Source organism: Scyliorhinus canicula, chromosome 2, assembly GCF_902713615.1.
Source record: "Scyliorhinus canicula chromosome 2, sScyCan1.1, whole genome shotgun sequence".
Classification (NCBI taxonomy): Eukaryota; Metazoa; Chordata; class Chondrichthyes; order Carcharhiniformes; family Scyliorhinidae; genus Scyliorhinus; species Scyliorhinus canicula.
Window position 1 is genome coordinate 82,400,849 of NC_052147.1, and position 27,481 is coordinate 82,428,329.

At 46.7% G+C, this 27,481-nt stretch overlaps 1 protein-coding gene across 1 annotated transcript in view; it reads right to left on the reverse strand.

The window, feature by feature from the left end:
- The window catches only part of coch (coagulation factor C homolog, cochlin (Limulus polyphemus)), a 147,760-nt gene that overhangs the window by 11,564 nt on the left and 108,715 nt on the right, over positions 1-27,481 (reverse strand). Inside the window, 3 exon segments of the mRNA XM_038781460.1 lie at positions 3,822-4,335; positions 9,497-9,567; positions 9,570-9,722. Coding sequence (XP_038637388.1) covers positions 3,822-4,335; positions 9,497-9,567; positions 9,570-9,722 — 738 coding nt within the window.

The following is a 27,481-nucleotide window of genomic DNA, read 5'->3' on the forward strand; positions in this document are numbered from 1 at the left end:
CATCCTCCCTAATCTTGTTGAAACATCTATAACCAGGGACCTCCAACAACCATTTCTGCCCCTCTTCTATCCAAGTTTCCGTGATGGCCACCACATCGTAGTCCCAAGTACCGATCCATGCCTTAAGTTCACCCACCTTATTCCTGATGCTTCTTGCATTAAAGTATACACACTTCAACCCATCTCCTTACCTGCAAGTACTCTCCTTTGTCATTGTTACCTTCCCCACTGCATCACTACGTGCTTTGGCGTCCTGACTATCGTCTTCCTTAGTTGCTGGACTACAGATCCGGTTCCCATTCCCCTGCCAAATTAGTTTAAACCCTCCCGAAGAGTACTTAGAAAACCTCCCCCCCCCAGGATATTGGTGCCCCTCTGGTTCAGATGCAACCCGTCCTGCTTGTACAGGTCCCACCTTCCCCAGAATGCGCTCCAATTATCCAAATACCTGAAGCCCTCCCTCCTACACCATTCCTGCAGCCACGTGTTCAACTGCACTCTCTCCCTATTCCTAGCCTCGCTATCACGTGGCACCGGCAACAAACCAGAGATGACAACTCTGTCTGTCCTGGCCTTTAACTTCCAGCCTAACTCCCTAAACTTGTTTATTACCTCCACACTCTTTTTCCTACCTACATCGTTGGTACCAATGTGCACCATGACTTCTGGCTGCTCACCCTCCCCCTTCAGGATCCTGAAGACACGATCCGAGACATCCCTGGCCCTGGCACCCGAGAGGCAACATACCTTTCGGGAGTCTCGCTCGCGACCACAGAATCGCCTATCTATCCCCCTAACCATTGAATCTCCTATTACTATTGCTTTTCTATGCTCCCCCCTTCCCTTCTGAGCCCCAGAGCCAGACTCAGTGCCAGAGACCTGGCCGCTGGGGCCTTCCCCGGTAGGTCATCCCCCCCAACAGCATCCAAAACGGTATACTTGTTTTGAAGGGGAACGGCCACGAGGGATCCCTGCACTGTCTGCCTGTTAGTTTTCTTTCCCCTGACTGTAACCCAGCTACTCTTGTCCAGTACCTTTGGTGTGGCTACCTCCCTGTAACTCTTCTCTATAACCCCCTCTGCCTCCCGGATGATCCGAAGTTCATCCAGCTCCAGTACCTTAACACGGTCTCTGAGGAGCTGGAGTTGGGTGCACTTCCCGCAGGTATAGTCAGCGGGGACACCAGTGGTTTCCCTCACCACCCACATCCTACAGGAGGAGCATGCAACTCCCCTAGCCTCCATCCCCTCTTACTTTACAGAATTAGCTGCCCCTTGGACCAACTGGACCTCCACCCTCCGACTCTACTTCCAGTCAGCTGTACTTTAAACTCCTGGCTCCCTTCACGCTCTTTGATAAATATAGGAAATGAAATGTAAGGAGCACCTTACTCCCTCCTCACCTAACTCCCTCAGTCACCAAACTCTCACTGTAGCACTCAAATGCCACAAGTTCAGCACTCCCTCAGTCACCAAACTCTCACTGTAGCACTCAAATGCCACAAGCTCAGCACTCCCTCAGTCACCAAACTCTCACTGTAGCACTCAAATGCCACAAGCTCAGCACTCCAGTGCAAACAAAGTCTGCACTGTAACTAGCTCCTATTTATACTGTGACTCTAGCTTCTGAAAACTGGCCTAATGCAATTAACTAATTAACAAGCTCCAGCTGCAAGTAAGTCCAAGTAGAACCTTGTTTAAAGCTGATTCAAAATTCACCTTCTTATAGACCAAACAGCAACTTTTAAGTTAATTAACTAAATAAAAGAAATACTAGACGTTAAATAAAAATGAACCCTTATACTCCCTCAGTCACCAAACTCTCACTGTAGCACTCAAATGCCACAAGCTCAGCACTCCCTCAGTCACCAAACTCTCACTGTAGCACTCAAATGCCACAAGCTCAGCACTCCAGTGCAAACAAAGTCTGCACTGTAACTAGCTCCTATTTATACTGTGACTCTAGCTTCTGAAAACTGGCCTAATGCAATTAACTAATTAACAAGCTCCAGCTGCAAGTAAGTCCAAGTAGAACCTTGTTTAAAGCTGATTCAAAGTTCACCTTATAGACCAAACAGCAAATTTTAAGTTAATTAACTAAATAAAAGAAATACTAGACTTTAAATAAAAATGAACCCTTATACTCCCTCAGTCACCAAACTTTCACTGTTGCACTCAAATGCCACAAGTTCAGCACTCCAGTGCAAAAAACCTACACGGGATACAACCAACAGAATACCCTTCATCATCCAGTACTTCCCCAGAGCGGATAAACTACAATATATTCTTCGCAGCCTTCAACATGTCATCGACGAAGACGAACATCTTGCAAAGGTCATCCCTACACCCCCACTACTTGCCTTCAAACAACTGCGCAACCTCAAACAGACCATTGTTTGCAGCAAACTACCCAGCCTTCAGCAGAACAGCGACCACGACACCACACATCCCTGCCATGACAACTTCTGCAAGATGTGCCAAATCGTAAACACGGGTACCACCATTACTCGTGGGACCACCACCCACCAGGTACATAGTGCATACTCGTGCAACACGGCCAACATTGTCTATCTCATATAGAACATAGAACATAGAACAGTACAGCACAGAACAGGCCCTTCGGCCCTCGATGTTGTGCCGAGCCATGATCACCCTACTCAAACCCACGTATTCACCCTATACCCGTAACCCAATAACCCCCCCCCCCCCCCTTAACCTTACTTTTTAGGACACTACGGGCAATTTAGCATGGCCAATCCACCTAACCCGCACATCTTTGGACTGTGGGAGGAAACCGGAGCACCCGGAGGAAACCCACGCACACAGGGGGAGGACGTGCAGACTCCGCACAGACAGTGACCCAGCCGGGAATCGAACCTGGGACCGTGGAGCTGTGAAGCATTTATGCTAACCACCATGCTACCGTGCTGCAGGAAAGGATGTCCCGAAGCGTGGTACATTGGCAACACCATGCAGACGCTGCGACAACGGATGAACGGACATCGCGCGACAATCACCAGGCAGGAAGGTTCCCTTCCAGTCGGGGAACACTTCAGCAGTTCAGGGCATTCAGCCTCTGATCTTCAGGTAAGCATTCTCCAAGGCGGCCTTCAGGACGCGCGACAATGCAGAATCATCGAGCAGAAACTGATAGCCAAGTTCCGCACACGTGAGTACGGCCTCAACCGGGACCTTGGATTCATGTCGCATTACATTCACGCCCCACCATCTGGCCTGGGATTGCAAAATCCTACCAACTGTCCTGGTTTGAGACAATTCACACCTCTTCAACCTGTGATTATTCCTCTCTCCAGTCGCAACATCTGGACCTGTAAAGACCTAATTACCTGCAAAGACTCGCATTCACAGTACTGTCTTTCATCATTGACTTTGTCTATATATGTGTTTATGGAACCCACCTCTTCATTTACCTGAGGAAGGAGCTGCGCTCTGAAAACAAGTGATTCGAAACAAACCTGTTGGACTTTAACCTAGTATAGATAACTTGGCTCACAGTGGCATCCACAGGAATTTTACAAATGTATCCTTGCTATCAGCCATATGAACAGGAGTCACTTCTAGGAAGAGGGACAGAAACTGGCAGATAATTAAACCCAAGCAGCTCTTCCTACTGACTGTTCAGAATAGACCACTGACTGCTTTATCCTTCAGCTGGGGAATGACATGGTGTCAGAAACCCAAAGAGGGTGAAGTGTAAACTGAAGAGCATTTTATGTTTTGTTAAAAAAAGTAGCACCACATATATCCATTCTAACTATCTTAGCTGTGATTAAGTTTTTATTATCCAGACAAATTAGTTACCTGATTGATGTGCCACAGTCGCTGGAGCCCGAACATCATCATAAGATTGGCCATCAGTAATGACAATCAGCACGTTTATATTGTTGTTCGTCAATTTTCCAAACAGATTCTTTGTGGTGTAAGTAATTGCTTCCCCAGTTGCTGTGCCACCACTCCAGTAACGGATGTTACTGACCGCATTTAGCACTGCGTCCTTTGTTACATATTCACCAAAATCAAATTCAGTTCTCTGATTGTACGTGAATTGAACAGCACCAACTCTTGCACCGATCTGATGAATATCAAAGGGCTTCACAATTTCAGAGATGAAGCTTAGGACGGTGCGAAAATTGACATCTCCAACGCTGCTGGATCCATCGATGAGGAAGCCGAGGTTTATGGAATTGTAACATGTTCTACTGCATGTCATCTGGCTGTAGGAGCACAACCTCTGTGCTAAAGGCTTTATAAACTTGTACATCCCAAACCAGTTTGGAATAGCATAGGAAAACAGCCCGTTGTTTTTGCAAACAGTCTGAGAATGGAGAAAATGATCAGAAAGCAAATATTGACCATTACTGTGGTGGCTAAAACATTTCTGCTACATTTCCTCTATTATTGGAGGCAACCATTGTTGAATAATAAATGATATACCAGTATCCGGAATTAGTAAATGTCCAAATGCTGGTTATATTTATAATGTTCATAAGAAAAACAATGTTGGTTCTTGCTGATATTAAAATGTTTAAAAATAATATTAGCAGATGATTAAACCTTTTAAATTTGCTTCTTATTGGTGGCAGTGATGGTGAAGCAGTCCGTGATTGCTGTCCTCGAATGCACTCGTTCTACAAGCAACAACTTCACGCTCTAATTGTGTACATTTTGCAACAATGTGAAGCCTCAACCTTGAAAACTGGCAATATGTCTGTCCTATAATACAATGTTAGCTAAGAAAAAGACAATAGAGCAGTAAGTAGTACTGCATAAAAGGCTGAATTAGTGATGAACCCAGAACGATTTATGTAAATTATAAAATGATTGTATCCAGCCAATTTTAGTTAGGTTCTCTTGGGAGTGTGTATCTAGCAGAGTTTCAGTGAATCTGTTTTTGTTTCTGAATTGTCTAGAATTTGGCAAATTTGTTAAGTTCATAATATCGGCTCAGAAATCATTAAGAATTGCATCAAATTAGACACTATTAGTTAGGGAATTATTAAAATAACTAATTCGCAAGGTAATGAAGGCTAAAAGCAAAGCACACACAGAAGTAACAAAGTGCTGAGGGAAGCTATTGAAATGTCAGCAGGTGCAGTAGATTGAAAATAATAAGTCATTGAATGATAATGATAAGATGTTCTCATTTACTGCTATATAAATGCAAAACACAACTGTTTGCACTATTTAACCTGTCTCATTGAAAACTGTAATTTATAGCCAATGTTGTCAAGGCTACAATAACAGTCAATGTTATTTGATATTCTGAAAGGATAGGACAGAAAGGAAAAGGTGATGGGCTAGCTCTATTAATAGAGGATGGGATCAGTGCAGTAGTGAGGAATTATCTTTATCGAGAAGATAAAGATATAAAAATCAGTTTGGGTAGAGATAAGAAATAGCAAAGGAAAGAGATTCCTGTGGGAGTAGTTCGTAGGCCTCCTAACAAAGAACAAAGAAAAATTACAGCACAGGAACAGGCCCTTCGGCCCTCCAAGCCTGTGCCGATCCAGATCCTCTATCTAAAACTGTTGCCTATTTTCTAAGGATCTGTGTCCCTCTGCTCCCTGCCCATTCATAGATACATCTTAAATGCCGCTATCGTGCCCGCCTCTACCACCTCCGCCGGCAATGCGTTCCAGGCACCCACCACCCTCTGCGTAAAGAACTTTCCATGCATATCTCCCTTAAACTTTTTCCCTCTCAACTTGAACTCATGACCCCTAATAATTGAGTCCCCACTCTGGGGAAAAAGCTTCTTGCTATCCACCCTGTCTATACCTCTCATGATTTTGTAGACCTCAATGAGGTCCCCCCTCAACCTCCGTCTTTCTAACGAAAATAATCCTAATCTACTCAACCCAATAATTACAGTTGGACAGAATATGCATCAAGAAATAGTTGGGGCTTGCAAGAATTGGACTACAATATTCGCTGGTAGTTTCAATCTTCACATCACTTGGTCAAAACAAATTGGCAATGGTGGCTTGGAGGAAGAGTTTATCAAGTGTACTTAGGACAGTTTCTTTGAACCATACTTTCAGGAACCTACCAGGGATTGGGTTATTTTGAATCTTGTAAAGTGTAATGAGACCGGATTATTGAGGACCTCATAATGAAGGATTCTCGAGATAAGAGTGCTCATAACACAGAATTTCACATTCAGTTTGAGAGTGAGAAATGTGGGTCTGAATTTAGTGATCGGGATTTTCCGCTCCGGTTTGCAGCGAGCGGGTTTAACACCACAATCAGAAAATATGACACAAAGGCCTTAGGTGGCATGAATCCAGGATGCAATCCCCCCCTCCCCATCCCTGTCTGTTCTCTCCCCCCCCCCCCCCCCCAATCCCTTCCTGCTGTTCAACAGTGGGAATGTAATAATAATATAATAATATATTAGCATATCAGTATCGGGCCCATATATAAGAACTAGGAGCAGGAGTAGGCCATCTTGCCCCTCTAGCCTGTTCTGCTATTCAGTGAGATCATAGCTGACCTTTTGTGGACTCAGCTACACTTTCCGGCCGAACACCATAACCCTTCAACCTTTATTCTTCAAAAAACTATCTATCTTTATCTTAAAAACATTTAATGAAGGGTTTAGAGAACCCCAAACTGTATCATGGAGTTCACCTGACCTACAACTTTTAATAGATTGTGGTATGGGGAGCACACAGCCTATTCTACAGGTGTGGTACAGCAGAAATGTAAAAGTATTTTTTAAAGCAAAACAACGTTTATTCTATGAACTCAAGTTAACCTTTTTAAAACATATAGTGAACATCTTAGCAACCCCCGATTCAAATACAACCCCCAAAGGCTACAACACTAAGTAATCCTTTAAGCAGTTTGCAGATGACACTAAGATGAGTGGTAAAGCGAAAAGTGCAGAGGATACTGGAAGTCTGCAGAGGGATTTGGATAGGTTAAGTGAATAGGCTCGGGTCTGGCAGATGGAATACAATGTTGACAAATGTGAGGTTATCCATTTTGGTAGGAATAACAGCAAACGGGATTATTATTTAAACGATAAAATATTAAAGCATGCCGCTGTTCAGAGAGACTTGGGTGTGCTAGTGCATGAGTCACAGAAGGTTGGTTTACAAGTGCAACAGGTGATTAAGAAGGCAAATGGAATTTTGTCCTTCATTGCTAGAGGGATGGAGTTTAAGACTAGGGAGGTTATGTTGCAACTGTATAAGGTGTTAGTGTGGCCACACCTGGAGTATTGTGTTCAGTTTTGGTCTCCTTACTTGAGAAAGGACATACTGGCGCTGGAGGGTGTGCAGAGGAGATTCACTAGGTTAATCCCAGATCTGAAGGGGTTGGATTATGAGGAGAGGTTGAGTAGACTGGGACTGTACTCGTTGGAATTTAGAAGGATGAGGGGGGATCTTATAGAAACATTTAAAATTATGAAGGGAATAGATAGGATAGATGCGGGCAGGTTGTTTCCACTGGCGGGTGACAGCAGAACTAGGGGGCATAGCCTCAAAATAAGGGGAAGTAGATTTAGGACTGAGTTTAGGAGGAACTTCTTCACCCAAAGGGTTGTGAATCTATGGAATTCCTTGCCCAGTGAAGCAGTTGAGGCTCCTTCATTACATGTTTTTAAGGTAAAGATAGATAGTTTTTTGAAGAATAAAGGGATGTTGTTATGGTGTTCGGGCCGGAAAGTGGAGCTGAGTCCACAAAAGATCAGCCATGATCTAATTGAATGGCGGAGCAGGCTCGAGGGGCCAGATGGCCTACTCCTGCTCCTAGTTCTTATGTTCTTATGTTTTTATGTTCTTTCCTTTTAACATCCATAAGATTTAAAACACAAAACCTTTAACAGAAGCATCTCAGATTTAACTTCACTACTGAGAACAGTTACCACATTGAAATCAGCAAATGGACATTCATAAGCTTGCAGAGATTGACACACATCCTGCTGTGATTGCAGCTTCTCCAAAACTAAAATGAAATCAAACCCACCATGCAGCAAAAAACCTAAAGCGAAAGTAAAAAGCTGACAGACAGCCCAGCTCCACCCACTCTCTGACATCACTGCAGTAGTGAACACCCATTTCTTAAAGGTACTTTCACGACAGATATTTATATACACACCCATTTATAACCACCCATTTCTTAAAAGGTACTCTCACATGACACAGTGAACACCCTTTGTGATGAGGCTCCTGTCATGGAGAGGGCGCAGATACCCATAGCCCCTACATTGTAGGAGGAGGATGATGGCAACTTGCAGTGGGAACAGTCCTGCGAGAGCTTCTGTGAATGTCTGACCCCTGTCTGCTGGTGATAGCTTGCGTACTCCCAATGACCAGGGTCATATCATGGTGATGCAGTGGGGAAAGTTTCCCACAGTCCAAAGATGTGCCAGTTTGGTGGGGTTATGGGGTTACAGGGAAGTGGGCCTAGGTAGGTTCGATGGTGCAGATTCGATGGGCCAAATGGCCTCCTTCTGCACTGTAGGAATTCTATGGCTCAATTCTAGATGGGTGGGGTGCTTGGGTTGCCACGTGTTCCTTCTGCTGTCGATACTGGTTTCAGCTTGCTCTCGGCGGTGAAACACGAGATGTTCAGCTCCTTCCTGGATTCTTTTCCTCCACTTTGGAGGGTCTTGGGCCAGGAGGGGTCAGGGGTGCCCAGGTGGCAGTGGGGATGTTGCACTTTTTCAAGGAGGGTTTGGGAAAGTTCTTGAGGTGTTACCTCCTCCCTCCTAGGACTCACTTGCTGTGTCGAATCTCACGGTAGCACAGTGGTAGCACTGTTGCTTCACAGCACCAGAGTCCCAGGTTCGATTCCCTGCTTTGTACCCAAACAGGCGCCGGAATGTGGGGACTAGGGACTTTTCACAGTTACTTCATTGCAGTGTTAATGTAAACCTACTTGTGACAATAATAAAGATTATTATTATATAATATATACATAAACATATACAATATGCTGACGGAGCTTGGCAGGGTAGATGCTGAGAGAATGTTTCCTCTTCTTGGGGCTGTTTAGCTCAGGGCTGGCTTTGAAAGCAGACCAAGCAGGCTAGCAGCACGGTTCAATTCCCATAACAGCCTCCCCGAACAGGCGCCGGAATGTGGCGACTAGGGGCTTTTCACAGTAACTTCATTGAAGCCTACTCGTGACAAGCAATAAAAAAAAAATCTATAACCAGGGGACATTGTTTTGGAAAAGGAGTTTCCCATTTAAGACGGAAGTGTGGAAGAATTTCTTTCTGGGGTGATTAATGTTTGGAACTCTCTTCCCCAGTGAGTGGTGGAGGCTAAGTCATTGAATATATTCAAGTTAGACAGAATTTTGATTGACAAGCAAGACGAACATTATGGAATCGGCCAGGGAGGTGGAAATAAGGCCACATCAGATCTCATTGACTGATAGTCAATTGGCCCCTCAGGCCTGCTCCGACTATTGCTCCTATTCCTTTTATGTTTTCATTATAATAGTTTTTGCAATAGCCTTACCTTTTCCATGTAATTGGGGTCCAGGACCAGCTTTTGCTCTTCTGGAAGAGCTTTGGCAACTGAGACAATAAGACATTCATGCCAGACTCTCTGGCCAGATTTGCCGCTCGTTCAGTTTCATCTGAGGGCCATCCGTCCACCAGAACAACGATGACTTTCGGATACCCAGTCCGTGTACCCTTATCGGATGTGAAAAAGCTTTCTGTTGTATGGAGTAGTGCTTTACCTAATGTATAAATTTAACATTATGAATAACTGTAAGAGAATGTTGACAGAAACTCTGAGCTATTTGATTTTGAGATGCTAGGGTGTTTCCTCTGATGAAAATGGATTGTTCTATGGTACATTAAAGCAGTTAATCAACCTCTCTAAGATTTATCATCATATCTTTAAGTCTTCCAGGTCCATGTAGATAGTTGGAGATCAGTGGGCATAAGGAAAGGCTAATCTATGCTCCTGACCAGCTGCTAAGAGATATGAGGCACCATCCAGACAAATACACCCATTCCCCACCCCACCCTATATCAAACAATATCGCTCCATTTGGATTTCAATGGAATTAAACTTGTAACCAACACGTTTTATGCCTGCAGTAGCTGTGCCGATATATTCCCCTCAAATATTTGTTTAATTTAATGTACGACAAATGTCATTTAAGCATTAACCAGGAAACAAAATTAAATTAGAATAAAGGAAAACATCCATGATTTCAGAAGTGAAACACTGAGGATCCTCAACAGATCATAAAGGGTCAGATTCAGATTTTTTTTAAAGTAGGAAGAAAACTAATTAGAGTTGAAAATGGGGAAAGAAACCATAATAAGCTGGTTTGTTTTTAAGAACACTAGATCTGGATTTAAATTCTCTTCATCCCAGTTAATACATAGAATTCAATGGTGTAGCAAATATAAACAAACATGTACCACTTACGAGCCTCAACTATGATGTTTTATCTTGTAATAGCTTATACTTCAAAATCAGAGGACATGGATGCTGCTGAGTGCTGGCAGTAGCACTCTGCACCATTTAACATTAAATATTTCCTCTTTGGCTGTAGTTAATAGTTAATTCTTCAACTACAATAAGTGGTTGCTCACAGTTTGTTCTCCTTATCGCTGTTTCTTCTTTAAATGCAATGCATTTGTTCTCACAATATCCAGTCTTCATGTATTTTGAATGAATTCACCCTTGCATTTCTCAGCTACCTTCAGAACGTACGTTTTTTCTCATTAGCAAACGAACATACAAATTAGGAACGGGAGTACTCTGCCCCCTGAGCCTGATCGGTCATCCAATAAGATTGTGGCACTAACAATTGCACACAAAGACTCGAATCAGTACAAGAAAGGCTTTATTACAGTGAGATGCTATTCCTTCAGCTGCAGCTGTAGCATGGCATCTCAGGGAAACTTATGAATATTTATACTGCTCCCTGTGGGCGGAGCTAGCCGCCAGGGGCTCACCGGAAAACCTGTAATACAGGTACTGTCGTACATCCCCTAATGCAAGCACACACATATATATATAGTGGTAGATCACCACATTCACCCCTTGTAAAAAATGAGTCCGGCGGGGGTGACGTGAAACTAAATACATAAACGTAATCTATTTACAGAGGGGGAGGGGGGGAAAGAACCAAGTGTCCATCGGGCAACCCGGTGCCCGTCACAGGTTGAGTCGGACCGGTGGTCGGACGTTCCTTTGTGAGCGACGCAGCAGTGGTGGGGACGTCTGCACAGGCGGTGTTGGCGTCGATGGTGTAGGTGCTGGCGGTGTTGGTGCTGGCAGTTTTGGTGCTGGCCAGTGACTGGATGACTCCGGGAGCGAGCCGAAATCTTCCATGTCCTCTAGTGTGGGCAGGGGAACGAGGGGTGGATCTGGTGGGGCTGAAGTCGGGGGCGCCAGGGAAAAGGAGGGTGGCGAGTGGGTAGGGAGGAGTGTGGGCATGGGATCGGCACCCGAGGGAGCCAGGTCCCTGAGCGAGACTGTATCCTGGCGGCCATCGGGGAACTCCACGTAGGCATACTGGGGGTTCGCGTGGAGCAGGCGTACCTTGTCCACCAGAGGGTCTGCCTTGTGGAGTCTGACATGCCTATGAAGTAGGACCGGCCCTGGAGCTGCGAGCCAAGTCGGGAGCGACAGCCCAGATGTAGACTTCCTAGGGAAGGCAAAAACACGTTCATGGGGTGTGTTGTTAGTTGCGGTGCACAGCAGTGACCGAATGGAGTGGATGGCATCAGGGAGGACCTGCTTCCAGCGAGCGGCTGGGAGGTTACTGGACAGTAGGGCCAGCTGGACGGCCCTCCAAACCATCCCATTCTCCCTCTCTACCTGCCCGTTTCCCCGGGGGTTGTAGTTGGTCGTCCTGCTGGAGGCGATACCCCTGCTGAGCAGGAACTGACGTAGCTCATCGCTCATGAATGAGGATCCCCTGTCACTGTGGATATAGTCTGGGAAACCGAACAGATCGAATAAGGAATCGAGGGCCTTGATGACGGTGGCAGACATCATATCCGGGCATGGATGGCAAAGGGGAACCTAGAGAATTCATCGACCACACTAAGGGTGTAGGTGTTGCGGTTGGTGGAGGGGAGGGGCCCTTTGAAATCCACGCTGAGGTGCTCAAAGGGGCGGGAGGCTTTCACCAGGCGCACGTGGTCTGGCCGATAGAAGTGCGGCTTGCACTCCGCACAGACCTGGCAGTCTCTGGTGACTGTCCGTACTTCCTCGACGGAGTAGGGCAGATTGCGGGTTTTGACCAGATGGTACAACCGAGCGACCCCCGGATGGCAAAGGCTCTCGTGCAAGGCACGGAGCTGGTTCACTTGTGCGCTGGCATATGTACCTCGGGAGAGGGCGTCTGGGGGCTCGTTGAGCTTGCCGGGGCGATACAAGATCTCGTAATTATAGGTGGAGAGCTCGATCCTCCACCGCAAGATTTTATCATTTTTGATCTTGCCCCGCTGCGTGTTGTTGAACATGAAAACTACCGACCATTGGTCAGTGAGGAGAGTGAATCTCCTGCCGGCTTGATAATGCCTCCAGTGCCGCAACCCTTCAACGATTGCCTGGGCCTCCTTTTCAACAGACGAATGTCGAATTTCGGAGGCATGGAGGGTGTGGGAAAAGAATGCCATGGGTCTGCCAGCCTGGTTTAGAGTGGTGACAAGGGCGACATCTGAAGCATCGCTCTCTACTTGGAAGGGCAGTGTCTCGTCTACTGCGTGCATCCCGGCCTTGGCTATGTCTGAGCGAATACGAGCGAAGGCTTGTTGTGCCTCGGTCGTGAGGGGAAATTGCGTGGACTGGATCAGTGGGCGGGCCTCGTCCGCGAATTGTGGGACCCACTGGGCGTAGTAAGAAAAGAACCCCAGGCATCGTTTGAGAGCCTTGGGGCAGTGGGGGAGGGGAAGCTCCATGAGGGGGCGCATGCGGTCGGGATCGGTCCCCAGTAGTCCGTTTTGTACTACGTAGCCGAGGATGGCTAAGCGGTCTGTGCTGAACACGCACTTCTCCTTGTTATAAGTGAGGTTGAGGAGAGATGCGGTGTGCAGAAATTTTGCAAGGTTGGCGCCATGGTCCTGCTGGTCGTGGCTGCAGATGGTGACATTGTCTAAGTACGGAAATGTGGCCCGCAGTCCGTACCGGTCAACCATTCGGTCCATTTCTCGATGAAATACCGAGACCCCGTTAGTGACGCCGAAGGGAACCCTAAGAAATTGTTAGAGTCGACCGTCCGCCTCGAAGGCAGTGTAGGGACGGTCCGATTTACGGATGGGGAGCTGGTGGTAGGCAGATTTCAGGTAAATTGTTGAGAAGACCTGGTACTGTACAATCTGATTGACCATATCAGATATGTGAGGGAGGGGGTATGCGTCGAGCTGCGTGTACCGGTTGATGGTCTGGCTGTAGTCCACGACCATCCTGTGTTTCTCCCCAGTTTTAACCACCACCACTTGGGCTCTCCAGGGACTGTTGCTGGCCTCGATGATACCCTCCCGAAGCAGCCGCTGGACCTCGGACCTGATGAAGGTCTTGTCCTGGGTGCTGTACCATCTGCTCCTGGTGGCGACGGGCTTGCAATCTGCAGTCAGATTGGCAAAGAGGGAGGGAGGGTCAACCTTGAGGGTCGTGAGGCCACAAACGGTGAGGGGAGGTAGGGGTCCGCCGAATTTGAGGGTGAGGCTCTTGAGGTTACATTGGAAGTCCAGGCCCAGTAAAAGTGTCAGAGGTTGGGGAGAACGTACAGGCGGAAAGGCTGAATTCCACGCCTTGTACGGTGAGTTTGACCAGACAGAAGCCCCGGATCGGGACAGAGTGGGATCCGGAGGCCAGGGAGATCCGCTGGTTGGTGGGATGGACCATGAGGGAGCAGCGCCTTACCGTGTCCGGATGGATTAAACTGTCCGTGCTCCCGGAGTCGATGAGGCAGGAGGTCGCGTGGCCGTTGATAAGCACCATCGTAGAAGTGATGGCCAGGTTGCGAGGACAGGATTGATCGAGTGTCATGGAGGCGAGTAGCGGGCGATCGACCGAAGAGTCCGACGAGTAGCAGCAGCAAACCAGGTCCCGTGGTCCAGTTCCGAGGGGAGGACGAAATGGCGGCGTCTGGAGTACCTGCGGGGAAGAAGATGGCGGCGCACATGCAGGACACATTGCGGGGGTGGGGCAAGATGGCGGCGACCATGGAACGCACATGGCGGGGGCAACGCAAGATGGCGGCGCCCACTGATCACACGTGGAGTCGGGGAAGGAAGATGGCGGTGCCCACTGATCGCACGTGGCCCCGGGAGCAGCAGACGGCAGGGCCCATTGCACGATCGGCTGAGGCGAGGGGGAGAGTTCGGGCGCGATAGCGGCAACTGCTCGGGCCTGACACACCGCTGCAAAGTGGCCTTTCTTGCCACATGATTTACAGGTCGCGGTGCGGGCCGGGCAGCGCTGGAGGGGGTGCTTCTGCTGACCGCAGAAGTAGCAGCGGGGACCCCCAGGGTGCGCGGTACGGCGAGCAGCGCAGGCATACTGCGCGGGAGCGGCCCTAGTCGAGGGGGTCGGTTGCGGGTCCACGAGGGGTAGGATGGGTGGGCCGCGCGGCGGGCGTTGTAGGACTGCACGTTACGGGAAGCGGCCATCATTGAAAGCGCTAAAGTCTTTGTTGCCGCAAGTTTGAGAGCGGCCTCTTCCAGCAGTCATTGCCGGATGGGGTCCAATGCAATACCCGTCACAAAGGCATCCCGCATGAGGAGATTCGAATGTTCCGTGGCCGAGACGGCCTGGCAGTCGCAGTCCTGTACTAGAGGGATAAGGGCCCGCCAGAAGTCCTCAATCGACTCACCCGGTTGCTGGACACGAGTGGAGAGTACATGTATTACAAACAGAGTGTTCGTCGACTGGGCGTAATTCTCTTTGAGAAGTTCCATGGCCCGGGCGTAGGATCAGCCCGTCCTGAATCAGCAGGAACACGCTGGAGCTCAACCTTGAGTATAGGAGTTGTGCCTTCTGAGCCTCCGATGGTGTAGGGTCTTCTGAGGTGATGTAGGCCTCGAAAACAGCCAGCCAGTGGTTAAAGTCTTTCCTGGCGTGTGGCGACTGCGGATCCAGCTGCAGGTGATCAGGCTTAATTCTGATGTCCATGATGTTGGAAAATCTCACGGTAATAAATTGTGGCACTAACTATTGCTCACAAAGACTCGAATCGGTACAAGAGAGGCGTTATTACAGTGAGATGCTATTCCTTCGGCTGCAGCTGTAGAATGGCATCTCAGGGAAACTTTGAATATTTATACTGCTCCCTGTGGGCGGAGCTAGCCGGCAGGGGCTTACCGGAAAACCTGTAATACAGGTACTGTCATACATCCCCTAATGCAAGCACACACATATATATATATACAGTGGTAGATCACCACAAAGAAAATGGCTGATCTGGTTGTAACCGAAACTCCATAATTCCAGCTACACCTGCTAACCCTTGCTTATCTACACTCTATCCATCTCTGCCTTACAAATATTAAAAGACTCTGTTTATCAAAGGGTATTCTGTTTCCAATACCCTTTGAAACAAAGTTCCAAAGACACGGCAAACGGTAGCACAGTGGGCTGCACGGTAGCACAAGTGGCTAGCACTGTGGCTTCACAGCGCCAGGGTCCCAGGTTCGATTCCGGCTTGGGTCACTGTCTGTGCGGAGTCTGCACGTTCGCCCCGTGTCTGCGTGGGTTTCCTCCGGGTGCTCCGGTTTCCTCCCACAGTCCAAAGACGGGCAGGTTAGGTGGATTGGCCATGATAAATTGCCCTTATTGTCCAAAAAGTTTAGGAGGGGTTATTGGGTTATGGGGAGAGGGTGGAAGTGGGCCGAATGGCCTCCATCTGCACTATGTTCTATGTTCTATGTTCACAGTTGCTTCACAGCTCCAGGGTCCCAGGTTCAATTTCCGGCTTGGTTCACTGTCTGTGCGGAGTCTGCACGTTCTCCCCTTGTGTGCGTGGGTTTCCTCCGGGTGCTCCGATTTCCTCCCACAGTCCAAAAATGTGCAGGTTGCTAAATTGCCCTTATTGTCCAAAATTGCCCTTAAGTGTTGGTGAGGTTACTGGGTTATGGGGTTAGGGTGGAGGTGGGGGTTTGGGTAGGGTGCTCTTCCAAGAGCTGGTGCAGACTCAATGGGCCAAATGGCACTGTAAAAGCTATGATAAGCTATGAATCTGGACACCCAGCCCTTTTGAGAGAAAACAATTCTCCTCATCTCTATCTCAAGTGAGCTCCTCCTCAGGCAGTTCCTCCTCCCAAATAAGGTGACATATTTTTAAACAGTGACCCCAGTTTTAGATTCTCCTACAAGAGAAAAAATCCTCTCTACATACACCCTGTCAAAATCCCTCAAAATCTTATTTTTTTTAAAATTTGTTCATGGGACGTGGGCTGGGCTAGCATTTATTGCCCAGCCCAGAGGGCATTTAAGAGTCACCCAGAGCTGTGGATCTGGAGTCACATGTAGGCCAAACTCCAGCAGGCGCTTGTTCAATTTTTCCTCATAAGACAACCCTCCCATTCCAAGCATTAGTTTAGTAAACCTTCTCTGAACTTTTCCAATCATTTACATCCTTCCTAAACAAGAAGACAATACAGGACTTCAGATGTAGTCTGACTACTGCTCCGCATAACTGAAGCATAACCACCACTTTGTATTCAATTCCCCTCACAATTAATGGACATTCTATTGACTTTCCTAGTTACTTGCTAACCTTCTGAGATTCATGCACAATTTAATTGCACTGGTTGAATTGCTACCTGTTAATCTTTGTGCTTTTTGGGATAATCAAGATTTTTCAATCGTTTGAAGAAAATTCATTCAACAGCACTCCTTCTCTCGGTAACCCAGTGGTATTGCTTCTGGGCCAATAACCCAGCCATTGAGAGTTCACAATTCCAGCACTGCAACCACCAGATAATGGATGTGAAAGCTGCTGGATTGTTTGTAGAAATCCAAATGGTTCACGAATGGATTTCAGGGAAGGAAATATGCTTGGCCTACATATCCTTGTATGATCACTACATGATTGACACAACCTCAGGAGAACTAGGGAAACCTCATATGGGCTCAACGTATGACACATGATTGATGGCTGCCCTCCTTAGTCATCCATTTATTGTCATTGTAACATTTCCTATGAGCTTGAACAGAGTCACCATTTTCCCTCTATTGTTGCACCTCTCCCAGGTGTTGAGAGCTTTGTTGTTTTTAATCTCTTCAATTTAGAAATAAAAGCACAACATTACAGATTCTGGAAATCTGGACTCAAAACATTAACATTGGGTGTGATCTACCTAAATGAGGACAGAATCCTGCAGCACTCGATTAGCCAGGTGTTCCCCAGTGTTTGGATCACCGAGAAATGCCAAACTATCTAACGCCCACCAGGTGGATTGGGGACCTCAGGGGGGAAAGCGCAGCCAAGGCCACATTTAGCCTCGTTCCTTGCACTGAGGAGCTCCACTTGCCCGAACTCCTCAGTGCAGGTGCCCCAACCTCTCTAGCCCCTGACCCAACCCCTCAAACTGCCCCCCTCCCTCCCCCCGAAGCCCCAACTCACATACTGCCCCCCCCCCCCCCACTTGTCTGGTCCCCACCATGTGAAAAATGCCAGTGTGGCACTTTGGCAGTGCCAGGCAGGCATGCAGGTGACACTGCCAGGTTGGCAGTGCCAGGGTGCCACCCTGCCCAGAGAGCAAGCACCAGGGGGCCTCCAATCCCTTTGGAAGGTGGTGCTGGCTAAATTCGGCTGGGTAATTAAGTTAAGGGGTAGGTCAGTAGCGATGCAATAGCAGATACTGAAGGAGCATTTCAGAACACTTAGCAAGGGTACATTCCAGTGGGAAGTAAAGACTCTGAGAGAAGGATGCACCATCCATTGATAACTATGGAAGTTAAAGGTAGTATCAAATTGAACTCAATAAACATACAATTCTGTGAAGATTAGTAATCAGTCAGAAGGTTGGACAGAATTTTAAAGAATGACTTAAAATAGGGAGGGGGAAATTACATTATGAGGGAAAGTTAACAAAGAACAAAGAAAAGTACAGCACAGGAACAGGCCCTTTGGCCCTCCAAGCCTGTGCCGACCATGCTGCCCGTCTAAATTAAAATCTTCTACACTTCCTGGGTCTGTATCCCTCTATTACACACCCTAACCACTCTCTGAGTAAAGAACCTACCTCGTACATCCCTCCTATATCTCCCACCCTGAACCTTATAGTTATGCCCCCTTGTAACAGCTACATCCACCCGAGGAAAGAGTCTTTGAACGTCCACTCTATCTATCCCCCTCATCATCTTATAAACCTTAATATTAAGTTGCCTCTCATCCTCCTCTGCTCTAAAGAGAAAAGCCCTAGCTCCCTCAACCTTTCCTCATAAGACCTATCCTGCAAACCAGGCAGCATCCTGGTAAATCTCCTTTGCACCCTTCCCAATGCTTCCACATCCTTCCTATTTGCTTTTTATGTGCGTGTAAAAAGCCTTGGGATTTTCCTTAACCCTTAACCCTATTTTTGTGACTTTTAGCCCCCCTGACTCCTTGCTTAAGTTCCTTCCTACTTTCTTTATATTCCACACAGACTTTGTCTGTTCCCAGCCTTCTAGCCCTGAGAAATGCCTCTTTTTTCTTTTTGACAATGCCTACAATATCTCTCTTTATCCAAGGTTCCCGAAACTTGCTGTATCTATCCTTCTTCCACACAGGAACATGCCGGTCCTGAATTTTTCAACTGACATTTGAAAGCCTCCCACATGTCAGATGTTGATTTACCCTCAAACATTTACCCCAGTCTAGGTTCTTCAGTTCCTGCCTAATATTGTTATAATTAGCCTTTCCCCAATTTAGCACATTCACCCTAGGACCATTCTTACCCTTGTCCACCAGCACTTTAAAACTTACTGAATTGTGGTCACTGTTCCAGAAATGCTCCCCTACTGAAACTTCTACCACCTGGTTGGGCTCATTCCCCAATACCAGGTCCAGTACAGCCCCTTCCCTTAACGTTAATACCAGGTCCAGTACAGCCCCTTTCCTTAACGTTAATTGTCAATGTCTAGAGTAAAGAGGTTGATAGGAGCAGACAGCCAAACATACAGAAGACTGTAAAAGTAGAACTGAGGTATGATTGGCTGAGGCTCAGAAACAAGAGTGGCCAGCAAACATCTAGCAGGCACAAGCAGATACACCAGTTTCAGCCACTACACCTGAAGGTGAGGTTTTACAGCTAACAGCCTCCAAGTCTCAGAGTTAAGGCAGTGCAGAAAACCTTCATAAAGGCGGTTTAAATATCTTTGCTGGACCAGGAAAAGACATTTCCCAAACTTGATTATCATCCCTGTATTGTGTGGTAATTATAAGCTGGTTTTAACTTGTAGGTTATTTGCTTTGGATGTTGTTTTGGGGAAATGGGGAAGTCCTATGGAGTTCAGGTATGACAGAATAAGAGGTAGGTTCTACACAAACTGTGTGTGTTTACCTCAATTATCATTTAGCAAAGTAGTCCTGTTTAATGTATTTGTCTTTACTTTAATAAATAGTCTTTAATAATTGTTACCCGACAACTGGGCTGTTTATTCTCACTGGGGTTTCACTCGTCTCCTCCCATGAACCGGTGTTCCAAGTTGGAATACCCTCGCAGATAGCACGCTGGTGCTACATGACAGGAAATTGGGGGTCCAAGATCTTAGAAGTTTAATTCCTTGGGTGCAGGGAACTTTGACTTTTGAATTAAACAAGGAGTGGGAAACAAGTGGAACCAGGTACAAACATGTTATATTAAATAATAAGGCTGCAACAATGGCTCTTATCTGGACATAGACAATGTAACTGTAGAAAGTTTGAGAAGTGTGCCCAAAACCAAATTGATGGAATTGGCAGACATAGATATAGCATAGTACAGCACAGAACAGGCCCTTCGGCCCTCGATGTTGTGCCGAGCAATGATCACCCTACTCAAACCCACGTATCCACCCTATACCCGTAACCTTACTTTTTAGGACACTACGGGCAATTTAGCATGGCCAATCCACCTAACCCGCACATCTTTGGACTGTGGGAGGAAACCGGAGCACCCGGAGGAAACCCACGCACACACGGGGAGGACGTGCAGACTCCGCACAGACAGTGACCCAGCCGGGAACCGAACCTGGGACCCTGGAGCTGTGAAGCATTTATGCTAACCACCATGCTACCGTGCTGCCCTATTGGAAGTAGTCTGATCTACAGGAGCTAGGAAGGCGGAGATTATTAAAAGCCCAGCACCCTATTTAAATATACAACCCAAAATTTCAAGAAGTGAAGAAATTGAACTAGCAAACTTTCAATTACTAAGAGACATAGAAATTAAGAAGTTAGAAATACAGGAAAAAGAGAGAGCATTCAATGGGAATAAGAGGAGAGGAAGTTTAAAGGTAAACAGAGCAAGCCACATGGGAAGCGCGAGAGAGGGAGAGGGAGACAGACAGACTTTCAACTTCACCCACAAACAGCAACAACTGAAAGGTTAGAGCAGACGGCAGAGGAAGGTGGTTCTAGATGGGAAACTAGTGGGGACCAAAATATGATGAAAAAGATGCCAAAACATTTTTTGTGTTTTTGAGAAAATAGCTAAACAAATGAAGTGGCCACAAGACATTTAGACTCTACTCTCACAGGCTAAATTTGTAGGTAGGGCTTGTGAAGCCTCTGTGCCTTTATCAGTGGAGAGATCTGGGTACTATGAGGCAATGAAGAAAGTTAAATTGGATGTTTACAAGCTAGTAGGCATACAGATAGAAATTTCAAGCTGTCAGAATGAACAGACTTGCTGTGAATTTGAAAGGATTAAGCAAAATCAGTTTGATAGGTGGGTGCGAGCATCGAAAATAGAAGAAACCCATGATGCCCATGGAGAGATAATTCTGTTGGAGGAATTTACAGATTTGTTGCCTATCATGATTAGAACTCCTGTTGAGGAGCAGAAAGTTAGAACTGCCAGGCAGACCATGGAGCTTGCGGACGACAATGAGCTGGTTCATAGACCAAAGCCTTTCTTTAGGCCCAGATTTAATTGGAGAAAGCTAGAAATTGGGATGGTGCAAGAGAGGACAGGTCAGCCAGAGAGGGAGTGGTCGGAAACTCCAAGGAGATTTCACCTCAGAATACAACAGAGTCTGCTGGAGGGATGAGGGAGATGAAAACGGTCAGATATTTTCAGTGTAATGAACTAGACCACACCAAATCACTAAACTGGAGATTAAATAGCCAGCCGGTTGGGATTACAAATCTTAAAATGGGAAATATGAAACAAGAGGCTGGAGAACAGGAGAAGCAACTAGGATTTGTACACAGAGTAAAAGAACAGATAATAGGAAGGAACATTTGTGCACAACTTGCACATGGGCAGATGACCAGCAAGTAGCAGACACATTTAAAGATTTTGTCTGCTAGGGTAAAATATTTCCATGTGGACAGGATAAACTGGGAAAATATATTAAAATCATGTGAGATACAGGCACAAGTCAATCCCTATTGTTGTGGAATAAAGATATTTGTTGTCCAGAATGGATATTAAAAGAAAAGGTGCTGGTCAGAAGCATTCTTGGAGAAAGGCAATAAATTCCATTAGTAAAAATAAGCTTATGGAATAGCTTGAAGACAGGGGAAGTAGTATTAGGACTGGTGGAAACTTTGTCCTTTGCAGGCATGCAACTCATTCTCAGGAATTATATAACGGGATCCCAGATGATAGTGATGCCTACTTAGTAAATAGAGAATTGTACCACAGAAAAATTACCAATGGACCCCCCCTGGAGTATTTCTGGATTGCATGGTGATGCAATCAGAAGCTCATAAATTAAGAGGGAGGAGTTATGAGGCCAGTGAGATCAGGTAATCTGATACCATTTTTAGCAAGTTAAATAAAAATGAGACAGACAAGAAAACAAGGCAAATGTATCCAATTCAAAGAGGTTGATTGAATTGCAGCAGAGTGACTCGAAAGTATAACATTTAAAGACAGTTCAGCTAGGAGTAAAATCCAGGGCTGATACAAAAGCCCAGACTCAGAGATTGATAACTGGAGTGAGATTGCTCCTATTGTCAACTGTGTCAGGTAAACCCCTGAAAGCAAGATTCAATGGGCTACATTATATTGAAAGGAAAATGAGCGAGGAAACCTATCTCGTACGCACCCCAGATAGATACAAATCACACAGAGTGTGTCCTGTGAACATAACACCAAGCAGGAGGTCTTGTTATTAATGAAGCAAGGATCAAATCCTGACAGTGACTTAATTTGGACAATGAGGAAGCACTGGAACATTTAAACCAATGGTTAAGTCATCTTCCAAAAGGGGGCATGATGACGCAGTGGTTAGCAGTGCTGCCTATTGCACTGAGGACTCGGGTTTGATCCCGGCCCCAAGTCACAGTCCATGTGGAGTTTGCACATTTTCCCCATGTCTGCGTGGGTCTAACCCCCACAACACAAAAACATGTGCAGGGTAGGTGATTGGGCCATGCCAAATTGCCCTTAATTGGAAAAAAGAATTGGATACTCTAAATTTATTTTTTTAAAACGTCATCTCCCAAATAAGAGCTGGCGGGAACTTAGAGTTACTGCAGTCCTATAAATGTATTTGCGGGAATATACTATATGGCAATGCATGCCATAGGGCGGCACGTGGCACAGTGGTTAGCAATACTGCCTCAGTGCCAGGGACCTGGGGCTGAATTCTCCGCCATCAGGATTCTCCGTTTTGCCGGCAACCTGGGTGTTTCCCGACGGTGCGGGCTGTCCCACAATGGTCGGTATAGACTCAATCGGCCAAATGGCCTCCTTCTGCACTTCAGGGATTATGTGATTCTATTTGGGGTCACCATTCCAATCAAACACAGAACATAGAACAGTACAGCACAGTACAGACCCTTCAGCCCACGATGTTGTGCCGACCATTTATCCTAATTGCAGTTACTGCATCCAGAAGGTGTACTGAGTAAAGACACTCTCCATGTTCAAGTGAAGGCAAGCATCCAGCAGAGGGCAGCAGAGCGGAGCCGGTGATTGGCTGTTGCGGGGATAATTTGCATCAGTGTATTGTGGTCACTGTATCCAGAAGGTGTACCTGGGCAAAGACACCCCCGTGTTCAAGTGAAGGCCAGCATCCAGCAGATTGCAGCAGAACGGAGCCGCTGATTGGCTGTTGCAGGGAAAATTTGCACCAGTGCGTTGCGGTCACTGTTTCCAGGAAGAGCAGTAACCAGGGGGCTTTTGGAAAGATAAGTTTTCCTATTTTAAAAACTTACCTTGCAGGAGCAGTGAGCAGGAGCAGGAGCTGAAGGAGCAGTGCGTGGGAGGAGCTGAGCGGGAGCGGTAAGTTTTCCTACTTTAAAATCTTACCTTGCAGTTTGCAGTGCGTGGGAGGAGCTGAGCAGGAGCGGCCGAATTGCGCTCTGGGAAGGTGAGTGAACTTATATTTGGGCAGCGGCTAAACCCGAGACACTACACGTGTAGTGTCTGCCACCCGCCCTCCTCCTCTAACCAAAAAAAAAAGACTGAGGTGATAAGGAGCAGCGGCCTTCAGATTTTCGGTGGGAGCAGCGGCGAGTGGTCGTTGGGAAGGTAAGTTTACCTCTTTAAAACTTTAAAAAACTTAATTTGAACAGTGACATCACAGCAAGCAGTGACCTGATTGGCTGGTAAGGAAAGTGCTCCAATTAGCAGCAGCTGGGAGAAATTTAACTCTTCGTGTGTTGGTGAGTATTGTGATTAGTAAGTAAAATCTTTTTTCCTCTCACTTATTAATTATTTAATACTATATTTTGTAGTCAGTTAAGGTAAAGGGTAAAAATGGCAGGAGATCCCAGACCCGTGTTATGCTCCTCGTGCTCAATGTGGGAGTTCAGGGACGTGGCCGATGCCCCTGACTCCTTCATGTGCAGGATGTGTGTCCAGCTGCAGCTCCTGTTAGACCGCATGACGGCTCTGGAGCTGCGGATGGACTCACTTTGGAGCATCCGCGATGCTGAGGAGGTCGTGGATAGCACGTTCAGTGAGTTGGTCACACCGCAGATTAGGATTGGTGAGGGAGACAGGGAATGGGTGACCAAAAGGCAGAGAAAGAGCAGGAAGGCAGTGCAGGTGTCCCCTGCGGTCATCTCCCTCCAAAACAGGTATACCGTTTTGGATACTGTTGGGGGAGATGACTCACCAGGGAAAGGCAGTAATAGCCAGGCCCATGGCACCGTGGCTGGCTCTGCTGCACAGAAGGGCGGGAAAAAGACTGGCAGGGCTATAGTCATAGGGGATTCAATCGTAAGGGGAGTAGACAGGCGTTTCTGTGGTCGAAAACGAGACTCCCGAATGGTATGTTGCCTCCTGGGTGAACGGGTCAGGGATGTCTCAGATCGGCTGCAGGACATACTGAAGGGGGAGGGTGAACAGTCAGTTGCCGTGGTGCATATAGGCACCAACGATATAGGTAAAAAACGGGAAGAGGTCCGACAAACAGAATTTAGGGAGTTAGGAGATAAGTTAAAAAGTAGGACCTCAAAGGTAGTAATCTCAGGATTGCTACCAGTGCCACGGGACAGCCAGAGTAGAAATTCAAGAATAGTCAGGATGAATACGTGGCTTGAGTGATGGTGCAGGAGGGAGGGGTTCAGATTTCTGGGACATTGGGACCGATTCTGGGGGCGGTGGGACCATTACAAACCAGATGGTCTACACCTGGGCAGGACTGGAACCAATGTCCTAGGGGGTGCTTTTGCTAACACTGTTGGGAAGGTTTTAAACTAATGTGGCAGGGGGATGGGAACCAAATGAGGAAGTTAGAGGTCAGTAAAGAGGCAGCAACTAAAGCCAGTAAGGAACTAGATAATAAACTCGATGTGAGTTAAGGGGACGAGTCGACAGGGAAGAGATGATGAACACAAAGGGACAGGTGGTCTGAGGTGCATTTGTTTTAATGCGAGAAGTGTAGCAGGTAAGGCAGATGAATTTAGGGCTTGGATAAGTACCTGGGAATATAATGTTATTGGTATTACTGAGACTTGGTTGAGGGAAGGGCAGGACTGGCAACTGAATATCCCAGGGTATAGATGCTTCAGGAGGGATAGAGAGGGAGGGAGAAGGGGTGGAGGAGTTGCATTACTAGTCAGAGATGATATCACAGCTGTGATTAAGGAGGGCACGATGGAGGATTCGAGCACTGAGGCAATATGGGTGGAGCTAAGAAATAGGAAGGGTGCAGTAACATTGTTGGGATTGTACTATAGGCCTCCCAAAAGCGAGCATGTAGAGGTACAAATATGCAGACAGATTATAGAAAAATGTAGGAGCAATAGGGTGGTTGTGATGGGAGATTTTAACTTCCCCAACATTGAATGGGACTCGTGTAGTGTTGGAGGCGTAGATGGAGCAGAGTTTGTAAGGAGCATCCAGGAGAGTTTTTTAGAGCAGTATGTAAATAGTCCAACTCGGGAAGGGGCCATATTGGACCTGGTATTGGGGAATGATCCCGGCCAGGTGGTTGAAGTTTCAGTCGGTGATTACTTTGGGAATAGCGATCACAATTCCGTAAGTTTTAGAATACTCATGGACAAGGACGAGAGTGGTCCTAAAGGAAGAGTGCTATATTGGGGAAAGGCCAAGTATAACAAAATTCGGCAGGAGCTAGGAAATGTGGATTGGGAGCAGCTGTTTAAGGGTAAATCCACATTTAAAATGTGGGAGTCTTTTAAGGAAAGGTTGATTAGAGTGCAGAACAGACATGTCCCTGTGAAAATGAGAGATAGAAATGGCAAGATTAGGGAACCATCGATGACGGGTGGAATTGTGAGACTAGCTAAGATGAAAAAGGAAGCATACATAAGGTCTAGGCGACTGAAGACAGATGAAGCTTTGGAAGAATATCGGGAATGTTGGACCAATCTGAAACGAGGAATGAAGAGGGCTAAAACGGGTCATGAAATATTTTTAGCAAACAGGGTTAAGGAAAATCCCAAAGCCTTTTATTCGTATATAAGGAGCAAGAGGGTAACTAGAGAAAGGGTTGGCCCACTCAAAGACAAAAAAGGGAATTTATGCGTGGAGTCAGAGGAAATGGGTGAGATTCTTAATGAGTACTTTGCATCGGTATTCACCAAGGAGAGGGACAGGACGGAGGTTGAGGCGAGGGATGGATGTTTAAATACTCTAGGTCAAGTTGTCATACGGAAGGGGGAGGTTTTGGGTATTCTAAAAGGCATTAAGGTGGACAAGTCCCCAGGACCGGATGGGATCTATCCCAGGTTACTGAGGGAAGCGAGGGTCGAAATAGTTGGGGCCTTAACAGATATCTTTGCAGCATCCTTGAGCATGGGTGAGGTCCCGGAGGACTGGAGAATTGCTAATGTCGTCCCTTTGTTTAAGAAGGGTAGCAGGGAAAATCCAGGGAATTATAGACCTGTGAGCTTGACGTCAGTGGTAGCCAAACTGTTGGAGAAGATACTGAGGGATAGAATCTATTCACATCTGGAAGAAAATAGACTTATCAGTGATAGGCAGCATGGTTTTGTGCAGGGAAGGTCATGTCTTACAAACCTAATAGAATTCTTTGAGGAAGTGACAAAGTTAATTGATGAGGGAAGGGCTGTAGATGTCATATACATGGACTTTAGTAAGGCGTTTGATAAAGTTTCCCATGGCAGAGAAAAAGTGAAGTGGTATGGGGTTCAGGGTGTACTAGCTAGATGGATAAAGAACTGGCTGGGAAACAGGAGACAGAGAGTAGTGGTGGAAGGGAGTGTCTCAAAATGGAGAAGGATGACTAGTGGTGTTCCACAGAGATCTGTGCTCGGACCACTGTTGTTTGTGATATACATAAATGACCTGGAGGAAGGTATAGGTGGTCTGATTCGCAAGTTTGCAGATGATACTAAGATTGGTGGAGTTGCAGATAGCAAGGAGGACTGTCGGAGAATACAGCAAAATATAGATAGATTGGTGAGTTGGGCAGAGAAATGGCAGATGGAGTTCAATCCAGGCAAATGCGAGGTGATGCATTTTGGAAGATCAAATTCAAGAGCGGATTATATGGTCAATGGAAAAGTCCTGGGGAAAATTGATGTACAGAGAGATCTGGGAGTTCAGGTCCATTGTACCCTGAAGGTGGCAACGCAGGTCGATAGAGTGGTCAAGAAGGCATACAGCATGCTTGCCTTCATCGGACGGGGTATTGAGTACAAGAGTCGGCAGGTCATGTTAAAGTTGTATAGGACTTTGGTTAGGCCACATTTGGAATACTGCGTGCAGTTCTGGTCGCCACATTACCAGAAGGATGTGGATGCCTTGGAGAGGGTGCAGAGGAGGTTCACCAGGATGTTGCCTGGTATGGACGGTGCTAGCTATGAAGAAAGGTTGAGTAGATTAGGATTGTTTTCGTTGGAAAGAGGGAGGTTGAGGGGGGGACCTGATTGAGGTCTACAAAATTATG